Source organism: Triturus cristatus, chromosome 8, assembly GCF_964204655.1.
Source record: "Triturus cristatus chromosome 8, aTriCri1.1, whole genome shotgun sequence".
NCBI classification, from domain to species: Eukaryota; Metazoa; Chordata; class Amphibia; order Caudata; family Salamandridae; genus Triturus; species Triturus cristatus.
Genome location: NC_140591.1, coordinates 1,279,598,916 through 1,279,615,677, shown reverse-complemented (window position 1 = coordinate 1,279,615,677; position 16,762 = coordinate 1,279,598,916). Strand labels below are relative to the sequence as shown.

The 16,762-nt window shown below is 44.2% G+C and overlaps 1 protein-coding gene across 1 annotated transcript in view; it reads left to right on the top strand.

Moving 5' to 3' along the window:
• The window catches only part of CHMP2B (charged multivesicular body protein 2B), a 77,781-nt gene that overhangs the window by 27,862 nt on the left and 33,157 nt on the right, over positions 1–16,762 (top strand). Inside the window, exon 2 of the mRNA XM_085623016.1 lies at positions 4,117–4,208. Within this exon, the coding sequence (XP_085479142.1) occupies positions 4,117–4,208 (92 nt within the window). The remainder of the gene's footprint in view (positions 1–4,116; positions 4,209–16,762) is intronic.

Genomic DNA, 16,762 nt, shown 5'->3' with positions numbered 1-16,762 from the left:
CCAGTCATTTCTCTGGGTTGCGGTTGACATGAACTATCTCCCCAAGGAATAAGGGCCTCTACATGCTATTCCATGACTGCCCCATACATAACACAGCCTACGTTCTTCATCTCTCCTAGTAATTTAGGAGCATGAGAGCCCATCATTATGCTGGAATGAGGTATGTGGAGATGGAATCCTTCTTACTCCAAACTACCTAATTCCTCCCCCACCCCATCTAAACCTATACATGATTTCACCCTAATCCCCGTGAAGGTTATTATACTTATTTTTTATCAGAGCTCCAGACTTGAATGTTTGACCGTTTCAAGCAGAAAAAATCCGCCCACGTCCATGGATTCACAGTCCGCATTCACTTGCTGCGTGTTATTGTAATGGGCCCTCTTCCTAAACGGCCTAGTTAATAACCTCTTGGCCGCAAAGGATCTGGATTCGCCCAAATTGTCGTCCCGCAAGTTTCCTGCACGAATGTTTGCGGACGATACCCTGCTCCTCTCGAAGTCCCCGATGGGGATGCAACGACTATTAAATGAATTTAGTGAGTTCTGCAAAAAAAGGAATCTTGTGGTTAATATAAATAAAACTAAATATATGGTTTATAATTCAGCACATACTAACTTCCCTGTTCCCAATTTTAATAATATACCGCTAAAGCGGGTCCAGACCTTGGTGTCTCCCTAAACGACAAAATGGGTTGGGGGTACCCAAATCGACAGGGCGAACTTGAAACTAACCCAAGCAATAGGTGGTATATTGAAAGTTCAGAATAGTTGTACCCAAAAGATCATAAGTCCCCCGCTTGAAATATATAGAGTGCAAGCGCGGTCGGCTTCACTATACGGGGCAGAACTCTGGGGACATTGCCCAAAGCATGCATTGACCCTAACTGAAAATAAGTTCATTAGGCAAATCATGGCGCTTCCAGTAAGTACCCCGCTAGTTCCTTTGAGAATGGACTTGGGTATCCGCCCAGTGGTGGATCTGATTTCGAGTCACCCATTGCTTTACTGGCGTCGACTATGGCGCACGTCTGAGTTGAGACACTACAGGGAGGAACTCAAAGTGGTAATGCTTATACCGGGTGCTGTTAGAGGTATACCCTGGTTGTCTTTTGTGAGGGACTCTTTGCGCGACATGGGAAGTGGGCATCTATGGGATGCACCGGAAGAATCGTGTCTAACTACTTCCAAAAACTGTTTGGCAAGATCATTGAAAGAGTACCAGCTGAATAAACTAATTGGGGCCACCAGAGCAAATAGTCTAACCTATGCCTTCCTGGATTTGAAGTTAGATTACCAGTTTGAGCAGGTGTTAGACATAATACAGCCAGTGCTAGCCCAGAAGTTGTTCCTCCAATTTAGGTATGGAACCCTTCCACTCCGGGTAAAAAACAAATAAGTGGGTAGGGGACCTGCCTAGCCTTTGTCCTGGATGTCGCAAAGAGGAGGAATCGGAGATTCATGTATTTTTTTTTTTGTCCGCCATATAAACAGTCTAGGTCTAAATGGATCTTACAACTCTCAAATCTGATATGAATCCACTTTTTGTTGTTGCAATTTCGAAATTCCTTTTGGCCATGTGGATTAAAAGAAAGTATCTGTTAAAAGTACAAAATAGTTAACATCGATATTCTATTTTGCCGCAATTATAGAGCGCAATGTTACTGTTGTAACTATTACATGTGAAATAGATCAAGCTCTTCCCACTGGCCACACTGGCAATCGAAGATACTTCCAACGAGGAATGGCTTAATGATATTTTTAAGTTTTTATATTAATTTATAGTATTACATTCCTATTTGTAACCATTAGTAACAATGATAAAGTATCTTTTATTCTGCCCTCCTGAAGTCCTGGCATCTATAACTATGTATATACAACCCTGTTGATACTATCCCTTTTTTACTTGATCGGAGTATGTTTTTTTTAAGCTGTAAAAAAAAAATCTGTACTTTTATGGCTGGAATAGCCGCATTAAAGTAATATTGAATTGTAATGGGCCCAGATGATTTATTCCTCAAGAGAAAGTCAATATAGGGAATTCCATTAGAGCAAACGCTTTACCACCCACCAAAGAACTCCTAGTGTTTTTCCCAGTCTGTCCACACTACTTTTGTCAGAGAACACTAGTGATTTCCAAATTGGAAGAATTAATGCAGGTAGAGAAACAGGCGCCACTTTTTTTTTTTTTTTAATCTGACATCCACTTTTTTGCACAGCTGTATAGCAGTTCGGCAAGCATTACATTTCTGCTCCACTGGCAAGTGATCACTACATTTATTCAGGCAGGTGGTGGGGCACGATCACACATCTGAAAGAGCTTGACTGCTGACCTGGCCCACAGCCACTTTCAGATGCCTTACCTGATCTACGAAACAGTACATTAAAAGCCTAAGTGAACAAAATTGTGCTGCTTCCAGTATCCACATTATGCACTAGATAGTTTGGAACAGGCGCTAACTTGATCACGGCGGAAATCCAATAAACTTTACCACAAGAGAGCCAAGCAAGACTGGAGGACCCCCAACTCAACCCTGCGAACAAGGAAAGCATAATTGGTCAATACGCTTTAGCCCGTAATCTCTTATTAGCAACCGTTCCTTAGTGATGGCAAGGGTAAAATGCCCATTCAAAATCAGTGAGGTTATGCCCATCCTGGTCCAATTTATTTGTGGTTTATAAAGTGCTAACAATTACTAGAAAAAGAAGCTACATTCAAAGAGCTTTATAATGAAGGAAATAAAGAGTAAATCATCAATACAGCAGAAAGATTAGAGAAGAGAAAGGACAATGGAGAAGAGTAATCTTACTATGAGAGTGAGGGAAAACGTTTCCACTTTATACTGAAGCGCATCATAACTACCTTGATTGAGAAGTACTTTTCATTGTTGTATAGTTTGGTGGCGTCTCTGCCAGACCTGAGTGGCTGGTTCCACACTACTGCTCCTCCTGTTGCCTCATGTTTTTTGCCAAATTCTGTGATGTCATTTGGTGAGAGATGATAAGTTGTTATAGGCCTTAATGTAGCGTAGGTTTCTTAGCGATTAAGAAAATTCAAAGTGCATTGCGAGGTTTATGTGGTGTTTGTTGGTGTATTCGCTACTAAATAGTTTTCAAAGTTTCAAGATTCGTTTCAATATATTTCCCTCTCAATGTGGAGCCTGCTTTGGAGACATAGGGCCTTATGTAGGTGGGCTGGCATTTACCACTTCATAAATACCGAATCATACCGATTCGGTATTTATGAAGTGGTAAATGCTATGTAGGTAATTGGTCGGTAAATATTACCGATTCGGAATAATTCGGTAATTACCGAATCGGTATTTACCGATTCGGTAATGAGGCATACCTTCCCATTGATGGGAAGGTATGCCTCATTACCGAATTGGTAAATACCGATTCGGTAATGGGGGAGCACATGCAAGGGTCACATTGACACCCTGTTGCACCCCTGATTCGGCCATGTGTGCACATGTGGCACACATACATGCCCTGAGGGCATGTGTGTCTGCCACATTGCACACATCTACGGGCAAAATATTGCATTTACACACATATTCGTCATTTACCACCAACTATTAGTTGGTGATAAATAACGAATCCCCACACACACCACACAGTCCCCCTACATCTCATTTCTGTATTCGGAATTTACCGAATCGGTAAAATTACCGATTCGGTAATTTTACCGATTCGGTAAATTCCGAATACAGAAATTCTCCCCCTACATCTCAAAAGCCAAAATACCGGTCGGTAACGGTATAATTACCGAAAATCGGCCGTTACCGACCGGTATTTGGCGACCCACATGAGGCCCCTACTCATGTGTTTGTGTAGGACCAGAGATGTGTGTTTGTGTAGGACCAGAGATGTGTGTTATAACTCCGTTTGCCATCGTTTGTCCATGAATATAAAACAGTGTAGATATAACAAAGGTTCCGAGCCGTAGGGTCCCTAGGAATGTTCATCTCTGGTAGAGCAAGTCCTGGATCTGCAGAGCAAGTGCTTCTTCCTGTATTAGTACATCACACTTGAGATTTTATCGAGTAAAATCATTTTACTAATGAATACGTATTTTTACAACTCTAAAGTGTTCTAATCTTTTTATGCCCTCCAGATGTAATAAAAGAGCAGAATAAAGAGTTACGAGGCACGCAGAGGGCCATAACCAGAGATCGAACAGCCTTAGAAAAGCAGGAAAGGCAGCTGGTAAGTAGAGCATAAAATCCCCTCCGCTTTCAAAGATATATGGCTGAAACTGGTGTTACACTAATTAAAAAAGTGCCATAAAACAGCTGATGACAGTGGAAGTTTGTTCTTTTGCATTATGAGAAATTCCTCTATCGTGCATGTAAATTGCTTCTGAGTGCTACCTGTGGAGAACGAGGCTGAATAAATGTCTTCTCAATGCTGATATCCAGCTAAGCAATGGCTCTCCATTCATTTCATGTGTTCCTTCTCCAGCTGCACAGACACACTCACTGAACCTAATGGGAGTGCAGCTCCCAGCGGGTAGGTTGCTGCAGGGTTCAAAGAAATGTCGCAGGCGGAAAATTGCAGCTCCTAACAACCAATAGAACTTTCATTGTTTTTGGTGTAATTATATTTTTCTCTGAATGTTTATTTCGGGTGGCATTCAGCAGGCACAATATCCAACATGCGCAATCAGAATGTTCTTCTAGCCTGCAGCAAATCATATGTGCTCAGCCGCAGCAGTATGGCTAGCTTCCCTAGCTGGACTAATCTCCTTTACACCGCTCTCGTCAGCCAAGTGGCACTTGCGAGGATGGTATAGCGGGGCTCTTTGCGCCCATCTGGCTGCTAGTCCTATCATTATCAATACAAATACTTCACAATGGGAGAGTTTTAGATCACAACAGAATCTATCTTTCATGTAAAACCGTACATTTCATCCAGTATTTCAAGATAACAATCAGGAGTATTTTACTGCCTGAAAATACTTTTAGATTCATTCATTTCCTCTTAAATTCAAAGTTTAAATACGTCTTACACTCTAGTCCCTTATAGTGCAATAGATGGTGTGGTAGGAGTGATCTTGGAGTTTAAAAACTTTCATAAAGTGAGACTGTTGGCTCTATAGGCCAACAATATATTATTTACTTGCCATATATCGGCACATTTTGCCTTTTTGTGTGTTGATGCCATTGTTGCACAAGTGTGTTGCACACATCCATCTTAGCTTAATGTTGCTCTTGCATTGTTTCTTGACAAATGTGTAATCCTAAAATCATTTTTCTGAAAAGCTGAATGGGGATTGCGGTGAGATATTATTCCTTCATCGAATCTACTAGATAGATAGGTTCTTGTTCTCTCTTACCACAGAATGGAAAGAGCAATTTAAATTATTACCTTGAGAGAAAAGGGTTTATCCTGTAGGCTCTGGTTTTAGCCATTCATTGTACTGGAGTTTTGTGACTTTGGGCCACTGTAAAGCTGACGCAATATGTGAATATAGCAGTCGCCAAAACTTTTATTTTTCCCTTTACCTGGATTATGATTCTCTTGCTTGTTTTCCAGTGGATATCTGAGGGTAGACTCCTCATGTTTTCCTCCATTTAAAAAAAAAAGAAAGTAACATGAAATACAGTGATACTACCATCATAGTTAAGTTATCATAGCTCCTCAGATTTCAAGGAACACGTTTTAGCATCAAGCTTTTCTGAAAAATAAAAAAGAGAGATGCTGTTGGGACTGCAATCTCCCCTCTATGGTACAGTTGTCCTGGGTGCTGTACTCCGAGTATTTGGTATCCTGTTTTTTGGGATTTTTGGCTGACCTCTTGCTAATTCAGTGTGTGCGCGAAAGCCTAAGCCTGTTCCTTGTTACGAGTCTGATCCTGAACCTGGAGGGGCGCACCAAGTATTCTTTCCCTCCATAGTGACAGGAACCACTGTCTCTGTACAGGTTCAATGGTTAGCACGGTGGTGGCAGCATACAGTGTTTTAAGTGATCATACTGTGAATACACCTTTTTTCCTGCATCACTGGAGTGGTGGCTTACTGGCCCCCTTGTGTAAACTCCTGCTGCACTGGTGAACCCGGATCCCTGTGCTAATATCTAGAGCGCATGTGTGTACATATGTGTGAGGTCTGTGTGTTACACGCATTGTGCATATCTAAGTGAAATAGAGTGAAGGAGGCCTGTTGGTTCCATTTTGGAAGTGCCTTGCCAGCTCGTGTGCACACGATGGAGGTGAAATTACTTTGCGTGAAAGTATATTGATTCCATTCATGAGATTGGAGGGAGGGGACCTAGACACTGAAACGTGGAAGGAGGTGATTAGCTCCCCATAGAAATTAAACGAGACCCTTTTACTGTAGAGAATTGTTAATTAATTTCCCTAAATGCTGCCATTTGGCGAATGGTATGGGCGAAGGGTGGGGATTGCCTTTCCTGTCATCAGTGTGTGAACATTCCTTTAGAAAGGGGTCAGCCTTCTGTCTCCCTTCCACATCACTGTTCAGTATGTCTGTCAAAGCCAGCTGTGGAATGATCATTCCTGTAGTGCCTCTGTTTTGTGTATTGCAACCTGGAGTTGACCCTGCTTTGAGTAGGTGCTTTGAGAAGCAGGACTAAGCCGGGGTCTGAGAAGCAGCCTAGGAGGGACGAATGAAAGAAGAACCAACCCAAACCATTTCTGGAAGTACACATCTCATGTCTGCTGTACCTGTGTAACAGTGAGGTGTTGACCCACTTGTTGTTCCAGTTCTAGTTTCTCCTTGACAAAGGAGGGGGTGCTTCGTGAAATACCCAGAGAATTACTGTGAAACCTGGGCTGGTGTTTCCTTGAAAGCCAGCTGACAAGAGGAGAAGGAACATCAGCTGGAGTCTGGCCTGAAAGAGGAGCTGTTCCTTGACCTATAGTGTCTGGAGGATCCTCCTTGGAAGATGAGGGAACGTGCAGTCCAAACTACAGGTTGACTAGAATGCTGGCATGGGCAAAAGCAGTTGACCCTGGTGCCATTGGTCTGTGTCAATCTTCTGGAAGCGTGACTTGCAAGCTGTAATCTTGGAGCCAATCAATATCACCAAAGTGGAGGATTCAAGGCACTGATGAAGTGTGCCCCAGACCCTTCTGCTGCAACAGTGGCACTTGCCCCGGATTGTCTGTGCTAATGAAGAAAAAACAATTACTAAATGGTGGTACTCAACAAGTGTTGCCTAAATTGACTTTGCTGCCCCAGTGGTGGCTCTTGCCCTAAGAGTGGCTGATCAGACTGGTACTATGGATTGCCCAGTGGCACCGGCCCAGCTTGTACCTGTGTGGAACTATGCTACTAAAAGTCAAGCTGCTGCCTGGAGACACTTGCCACTGTGTGTCCAAGTGCCTGTGCAACTGGCGTCACAGCCCCACCAGGGGTCCCCGAACCACAGGTTCAGAATCACTGCCTTAGACTATGGGAGAAAGAAGGGAGAAGAGTGGATATCCTCACCGTGAGGCATTAGTCCCAACTCTCTTAGTACTTGATACTTTTTGTGTATGTAATGTGTAGTGTTTTGTTATACTGTGTATTCAAGTACTTGTCTTTTTACAGTGATGAGCACTGGGCTGGACACTCACTTTATAATAATGTTGAGTGTCGACCTTGGTGAATTCCTACACCAGTGATTGTTAACCTGTGGTCAGGGGACCCCTGAGGGACCGCGACTGACCCCTGAGGTTCCGCGACTGCATAGACAGTTAAATACTATTAACAGAAAAATAAAATGTATTTAAATTAAGTGGCAAATTTGTGCGAGTCGTGTTTACAAAAGCTTGCCTTTCTCAATAATAATAATTTTTTTATTTGTGAATTAAATAAAATATGTTATCATTTGTGTATCTGTTTTATGAATGTGTGTTTCTGTATTTTTGTGTATTTTTGCAGTTGAAAACATTGAAAAAGCTTAGGATGCGGTCCCTGTCTTCCAGTAATGACTCGTTGGTTGTCTCTGTATTCCAGTAATGATTAAGTAGGGATCCACACAAGTGAGAAAGGTTAAGAACCACTGCCCTACACTAAACACCCTGTGAAGCCTGTGACTACTCTCCATTAGTACCACTAAGAGTCAAGTGCCGAAAGTGGTTGTAATTTGTACAGTTTGCAGAGCTATAGTAGGAATGACCCCAGGACATTGGAAACAAACGACCACTGCCTCCACGGCTGTGGTCCAGTACCCCCTGATTGCCCTTTGGCCCCCACACCCCCCAAGCGGGGTATGTCAGATGCCAAAGTTTATTGTGGGTTAATATCATGCGCTAGGGAACCCCCTTACATTATCGCACCTTTGTTGAAACGAACAATCTCTATTTCTGGGGTACAAAGTCACTTTTATGTGGGATTCCTGAATTTTTTTTTGTGTGTTTATGATGATGATGAATAAACAGATTTACATTCAAACTCGAACACGAAAAAAGAACATTTTTGGCCGGTTTTACACTTTGTGTCGTGATTAAAAATAATTGCTTGGCTTGCCTGATTGTTGGAAGAAATCTTGATGAGTAGGTAAAAAGCCTTGATTCAACACCAGGGGAACAGTTGATTATCGGGAATCAGGTGTGCTTATTTATTCAGTGTGTAATGAGGTTTTACTAAACTGTCTCTGCTTAATAAATTATGTTCAGCTCGTTCCATAGGTCTCCTAGGAAATAAAATTAACTGAGCTAACATTTCCATTTGAGAAGTATTGCAGAAGCACTCAAACATCGCAAAAGGGAGAAAAGTTGTTTTCATATTTTGTTAACCGAGTGTAGCTGTTTTAGGGTAGAAGTAAGTAAAATCCTGTAGTATTGAAGTCTGTGCATTCCAGCTTCTATTGGCATTGTTGAATGCACGGCATCTGTCACTACTAAACTGCAAGTTTTACCAGCCATTGTACTCTGAGCTATAAGGTAACTTAAAGTTTGGACCATGCCATGTGACTAAGTAATATCATAGAAAAAAAATCTGCATGATCCTGATGCGCAGTTGCTTTGTAATGAGGTATCATCTACGCAAACGGAAGAGAAGGGCGACTCCACTATGAACCTTGAGGATGAGCCTTTCTTGGGCTTTAGATACAAGGTTCCCAGTCTCCCATCTCCTGGTATAACCCTGACAAGCAGATAAAAAGTTCCTGCCTTTTTCTTTTTTTCCTCAAAAGGTGATATGTACATCAGTTCTTCCACTCTCACAAAACATAAAGGGTAAACACGAGTCTTGTTTAGATGAGCCGTTTAACAGGTCCGGAAAAAACAGGAAATGTCAAAAACTCTCTATGTTGTGTTTGTTGCAGGCAGACCCACCACCTCTGCTCGCCTATCTGGCTCTCTATTTTTTCTTTGACCGTTGTTATTTCCCGGAGTGTTTTACGTTGCTGTTTTGAATGTTCTGTGTGTAGGTTTGTGCCTTCACCCCACCACGTTTCCTTTTCTTTACTTCTTTCTGTCTCGCCTTGCCGTTCGATATCATTGCTTTTGCAGCATATACTGTACACTTGTGTACATTCTGCATTCTGTCTTACTTCAGAACGTTGCTGTGTGTACAATATTGGAATCTAATTCCAATACTTGTTGCCCCCGTTCTCTCCAGAATAACCACTTTTCACTCTTACCCAGTAGTGCTTCTGCTCCTGCCATACTAAAATCTGTTTCTTTGCTCAGACATTGTGATTCTTCATGCTGATATTTATTTCCTGCAACTTAATTTCCACTCCCAGGTCCGACTTCTACATGGTGTCAATTTCCTGCTCCTTTTTTGTCTGTCAGAGGCCAAATGCAGGCTATACGATGGGCAATCGTCCTTCTTTCGGTAGGACTGACGTCACCCACTTAAGGAATGAAGACTGTTTCAGGCTCTCTTCATTTGCTTTTTCATTCATTCACTTTGTCTGCTAAGAAGTGGTAGGGATGTCCTCATCCCTTTCTGAGGGGCAAGGTACTCAAACATGAGTACTTTGATTGTGAGAAGCCGTATTGAACAATGTTTGCATCACAGCAGTGAATGGGAAGGAATACGTTCTTCATGTAGTGCTGTTGAAAATTTAGTTTTTACAGGTCCATCAAGATATTGATTACATTCTAGGATGCAGTTAGTGTTTGTCTGGTACATGGTAATACGGAACTAATGCTGTTGTGTATTTTGTTTAGTACAGTTTACTATGAAATTGCGTGTAGGACTTTTTAATTTGGAGTTAGTACATTGCCTCAGGTTTGTTCTGTACTTCTGATGGAAATCTGGTGCATGTCCCAGATTATGTCCAGTACTTCTCAGGTAGGGTTCAGATCATTTCTTGATGGTTTTTTATTAATAATGAATGTGGAGCTGGGACAGATCCTTTGTTGCCGTTCATTCTTCCTAATTGATGAACCATGCTCCTCATTGCTCCACACATCACAGCGCCTACCTACCCCTGTTGATGCACAGCGCCGATCTTGAGACTCAAATTTGCTGCTGTTTGGATCATTTACTAGTTATCTTCATTCATAGTCTTATTCATCATTGTGGTTATGTGTAAGGCCTTGCCTTGACTTACAGACACATTTTGTTCTCCTTAACAATAATAAAAACAAGCATTTGCAATGAAGTTGGTATCGCCTTTGGAAACTTATATGTATTTACATATGCAGCACAGTATTGTCGGTAGTGCAGTGTTTACTGTTTTAATGTGCATGAAGCAGGGAAAGTGTGCAGTACCACATGCTGTTACTAGGTGTCCATTGGGACCACTTTTGGCCACATATGGTACTGTACCCTTTTTTTTACCAATATAGCAGTGATAGAAAAGACATGGTAGCGGATGCAAGGAACATAAAAGAATATATTTGTGTGTGTTTTTTTTATTTTTTTTATATAGTCTTTTCATGGAATGTTAACACATCATTGCACCTGCTACCACGTTTTCCTCATCTTCACATAGCTACAAGTGTGGTCAGTGCTGTGTCCCATCTTCCCTTACTGCAGAGATCCCAACATCTGGCTGACAAATGGAGTTACTGGCACTGTGGGCAAGTGTCTCAAGTCGGTTCGGTGTGTTCTGCTTACCATGTAATGGGTTAGGCTCGCTCAAAGAGGCTTAGTTCAGAATAACAGAGGACGTAAGCGAACACTGAAGCTGTTCGCAATTAACCAGATGAATATGTTAAATTTAAGATTCTGTGCACGAGTAAGTCTCCCACAGTACATGGCATGCCAAACCCTGTGTGCCACCTTTGATGGTTAATATGAACTGGGCTAGGAGCGCTGCTCAAGTAAGTAGCACACAAACAACCCATGCATACACCACCCATGAACTGCACTTTCCCGGCATTTCTTTACAACAAAGGGGCTTAAACTTGATTGGTCACTTGTATTAATAGCCCTGATTTTCAGTAATGCAGTAATGGCTGCGTTCCCTCAGAGGATCGCTAATAATATACATGTGTGTGTGTCTGTCGGTCTGTCAGTCTGTCGGTCTGTCGGTCTGTCGGTCTGTCGGTCTGTCGGTCTGTCGGTCGGTCTGTCGGTCTGTCGGTCTGTCGGTGTCTCAGTCAGACATTCCCTCACATTTGGCACCAATTCTTGTGAGGGATTTGCCCTCCTTTGTTTACCACAAAGTTAGGTTGTTTGACCCTAGATGTCAAGTTAGTTAATCTCAAAAAGCTGTTCAGTCTATGTGGGGTTCTTTTGATAATGGCAGTACACCGAAAGGTTGCGGAGAATGAGGCCTAACCTAAATGAATGGCGACTTCTCTTAATGGAAGGTGAAGTGACCATTAATTATTCGTAGTTCAATAGTTGCGACCATCCCCTTACATGTAATAAAAATGGACCAATGTACTGCGGTGGTCTATAAGCGGGTGAGCTTAAAGGAGAAAATAAACCATCACATAAAGTTTTGTGGTAGTGTCACAATTGTAGTCATTTTTAGGACCTTAAAGAACACAGCTTCGGTTCCACATCTCTGTGTGCAGCCCTGAAGAGTGCACGTCTTACCAGAGCGCAGGAAGCTTGGTTTCTGTGGTCAACTTTTGTCGCAGTATTCTCGAGCTGCACTGACAGGAAGAAAAACCAGCAGTGTTGTCAGGGTGCAGTACCACAGGCTGTCACTAGGTGTCCCTTGGGACCTCTTTTGGCCACATAAGGTACTGCACCCTGCAACATGGCTAGGAAAAAGATATGGCAGCGGTGAGAGCTGCCTACTGAGGAGCCGGGGATCCGTGTTCAAGTCTGGTGTCAGCTCAGCATCCTGTGATAATGGGCTGATCCTTAATTTCCCCTGAGCACAAGGATAGGTGCGCTATATAAATGAAAGCTACTAATTTAAAATAAAGATAAGAAATCAAAGCAGCGATCTCGGGGCGGGCACGCAGTGTTGTGTAGGAAAGTGTGGTGAGACTGCAAAGGGAGATTGAAAGAGGGCACTGCACTGCAAATCATGCGTAAATTAACCCAACGAAAAAATTAGCAGTGGCCTCGGATGGGTGGTGGGGGCCTGCGAGCAGTGTTGTGGAAGGGGTGAGGGGTAGGCACGGGTAGATCAAGGGACGGCAAACAAATGACGCAACTGACTTTTTCTTGCACAAGTAAACGGATCACTTAACGAGCAAAGAGGCAGGCCAACCAAAAAAGAGTTCTCTCATAGTATAAATAACCTGAACAGTAAGAACACATGTACATGGGGCAGTCCTCATGGGAGGATTCCAAAAAGAGGGAATACTAAATGTATTCACCAGTGAAAAGCCAGCAGTTCTATAGGACAGCATGTGGAACCAATAAAAAAGATGGGCGTTTTTTCAAGCCTATATCCTAGATACAGCATGCCTCAAAGAGACAGTGCATACCCTGCCTAGGTGAGACCTAGTAAGGCCTTTATTGTGATTTTGACTGTAAACTCCAAATAACCTATAGATGAATAGGAATAGAAAGCATATGACTTCATGTAAATTAACCTCCTCATCAATATTATTATTATTATTATTTTTTAATGTTTTGTGCTTTTGTCTATACTTACTAGTTGTATATACTACACCCCCCACCATCTGGGAGGAAGGAAAGTATGACTGTGCATAGAAGACTCTAAGCCGGAGTAATAAAGATTGCTGTTCAGTAATCTGAGCATTGCTTCCTTCCCCATCTTCCTTCTCATAGTTATTATATGTTAGGATTTACACAAGCGACTCATTGAATATACAACTAGAATCATTGTGCGTAATAGACAACTTATATCAAGATGTATATTTTTCCCAAAACTATAGTATGCATTGGTGTTTATATAAAAAATCACAAGCATAAGGAGATAAAATTCGTCCATGTTAATCTAAAGAAAAAAAAGTCATTTTTTGACTTCACTTTGGACAGCCGAAAACATACCTCCATCAAGAGCTGAAGAACAACAACTCCAAAACCCTGATCGATAGCCTCTGACTGAAGCAACTCGTCACAACGCCCACCCACTCCGCCGGCCACATGCTCGACACCGTCTTCTCCTCAAGCCCACACGTCTCCGTCAGCTACACCACCGAACTCCTCTGGACTGACCACCGCTGCATCCACTTCGCCTTCCAGAAACCCACCACACACCACCGCACCCAACAGATCCCCCGCCGCTGCTGGAGCAAAATCACTCAGCCCACCCACCGAACCCTCCAACGCCGACGACGCTGCCCACAGCCTCAGACGCTGGATCGAGGACTGCGCCAACACGCTCGCCCTGCTGAAGAAACCCCCCCCCCCCACAGAGACACCAGCAAGAGGGCCAGCTGGTTCACCCCAGAACTCCTTGCCTCCAAGCAAGCCTGCCGCAAACTATAGAAGGAATGGCACAGTGAACAAACTCCGGACAGCCACGCAGCACACAAGGACACAATCCGCAACCACCACCACCACCTCATCAGGGCGGCCAAGGGGACCTCCTTCAAAGACTGCCTCGACAACAACGCACATAATAGCAAGGAGCTCTTCAACATCATGAAGGAAGTCTCCAACCCCAGCTCCAACACCAAAGACATCCCGCAGTCGCAAGCCCTGTGCGACTCCCTTGCCACCTTCTTCCACTGCAAGATAGCAGACATCCACAACAGTTTCAACACCCAGACAGCCCCAACAGACAGCAACACAATAGACCCTCCGCACACCATCGACCACGACACCCTGCTAGCCTGGGCCAGCGTGAACGTCGATTGACCCCATCAAGACCATAAGCACAATCCACTCCGGCTCTCCGTCAGACCCATTCCCGCACCACGTCTTCAACATGGCAAGCCGCTCCATCGCACCCCACCTGCGTAAAGTCATCAACCTCTCCCTCAAGACCGCGACCTTCCCAGAGAGCTGGAAACACGCCGAGATAAACGCCCTACTCAAAAAACCTAAGGCAGACTCAAGAGACCTCCAGGACCTCCGGCCCATCTCTCTGCTCCCCTTCCCGGCCAAGGTCATCGAGAAAATTGTCAACAGACAGCTAACCCGATACCTCGAAGAAAACCGAATCCTGAACCCTTCCCAGTCAGGGTTCCACAGCAACCACAGCACTGAGACTGCCCTCATCGCCGCCACCGACGACATCGGGACCCTGCTGGACAACGGTGAGACTGCAGCACTCATCCTCCTAGACATCTCCGCCGCCTTCGACACCGTCTGCCACCGCACCCTACGTGCACGCCTCCACGCCGCATTGATCCGAGACAAGGCTCTGTAATGGACCACCTCCTTACTCTCCGGCAGAACCTAGAGCGTCCGCCTCCCCCCATTCTGTTCCAAAGCCTCCGAGATAATCTGCGGCGTACCCCAGGGATCCTCCCTCAGCCCGACACTGTTCAACATTTACATGGCCCCGCTCGCACACGTCGCCAGACAGCACAACCTCAACATAATCTCCTACGCAGGCGACACTCAGCTGATCCTCTCACTCACCAAGGACCCCATCACCGCCAAAGCCAACCTCCACGAAGGAATGAAGGCCGTCACCGACTGGATAAAGATCAGCCGCCTGAAGCTGAACTCGGACAAGACGGAGGTCCTCACCCTCGGCTCCAACCCCTCAGCCTGGGACGACTCCTGGTGGCCGACGGCACTGGGGGCAGCCCCGACACCCACCGACCACGCACGCAACCTGGGAATCCTCCTCGACTCAACGCTCTCAATGACCAAGCAAATCAACGCCGTCTCCTCCTCCTGCTTCAAAACCCTCCCCATGCTCCGCAATATCTACAGATGGATCCCGACAGATACAAGAAAGACAGTCACCCAGGCCCTCGTCAGCAGCAGACTCGACTACGGAAACGCCCTTTACGCGGGAGCCCCGACCAAGCTCATCAAACGACTACAACGCATCCAAAACGCCTCGGCACGACTGATCCTCGACGTACCAAGACAAAGCCACATCACCCCCCACTTGAGAAACTTGCACTGGCTCCCCGTCAACAAGAGGATATCCCTCAAGCTCCTCAACCACGCACACAAAGCACTCCACAAGACCGGCCCAGCCTACCTCAACAGACTGCTCTCCTTCTACATCCCCAACCACCAGCTACGCTCCGCCGACCTCACTCGCCACCGTCCCGCGCATCCAAAGAACAACCACCGGCGGGAGATCCTTTTCCCACCTCGCTGCCAAGACATGGAACACCCTCCCACTGAGCCTACCACAGACCCAAGTCCTGCTGACCTTCAGGAGGATAATCAAGACCTGGCTGTTCGATCAGTAGCGCCCCCCCCCCCCCCCCCCCCAAGCGCCTTGAGACCCTCGCGGGTATGTAGTGCGCTTTACAAATGATTGATTGATTGATTGAAGAAAGAATCCGCCACCTCCAATTTCAATTCTTAATGATTAACAAATGTACTGGGAAATGCCCAAGTAGATGCATTACATATTTCTCTTAAGGAGACACCCTTGAAGACTGCCCAAGAAGCTGCCATCCATCTTTTTATCTTCGTTAAATCAAGTCTGGCAGAGGGGTTTCCGACAACTCCTATGCCAAGAAAACAGTTTATATTATCCATCTGCTAATTGTGGATATGTAAGGTTTCAGACCCATAGCTACTGAAAGTCACATAAAGGGACCGCGCTTGTCTGAAAGTTTTCCACTCCAAACAAATAAATTAATAAAGCTCAGTGAACTTCTAAACAATGACTCTTTTCTTCTGAAGAAGCAGGATTTGAGAAGAACACTTATGTGAAAAGAAGGTGCTATTTTTGGCAAAAAAAGTGCAATCCGGTTTAAGGACCTGCGAAAACTTTGATATATGGATCAAGATATAACAAAGTAAAATCTCCTATCCTGCGGCCAGAAATTATGGCTACAAAAAGAATATTTCTTAAGACGATAAGTTGAAGGGGACATTGTAATGCTTTTAACACCAGTGGGAAACCCTTACAGTGGTGCATTTCCCTATTCCATCATGAGACCTTCCCGTAATGGAATAGGAAAATGCACTACTGTAAGGTGATTGCAAAAAGCCTTCTAAACCTGGAAGCCAGAACTTCAAGAGATAACGTATCTTGGTCTCCAAATGCCTTAATCATTGCCCACTGACTGCATATGGTTGATACTTCAAGGCCTAACTCGAAACCAATATTTAATAAAGTTAATGAACATGGCCGAAAGACAAGCAATAGGGTCTAAACTTTATGAATGGCATAATTTTTTTAAGTTTTTCTAGAGCATGGCATAAACTTTAAGTGTGGCCAGTCTTCTAAATTGTTGGATGGCTTTTTCCACTTTAGAAGAACATCCCTGCTGCGCTAGTATCACTTTCCCAATTTCCATACGCCCTATCTGAGTCTCCTTGTTGCATCTTCAT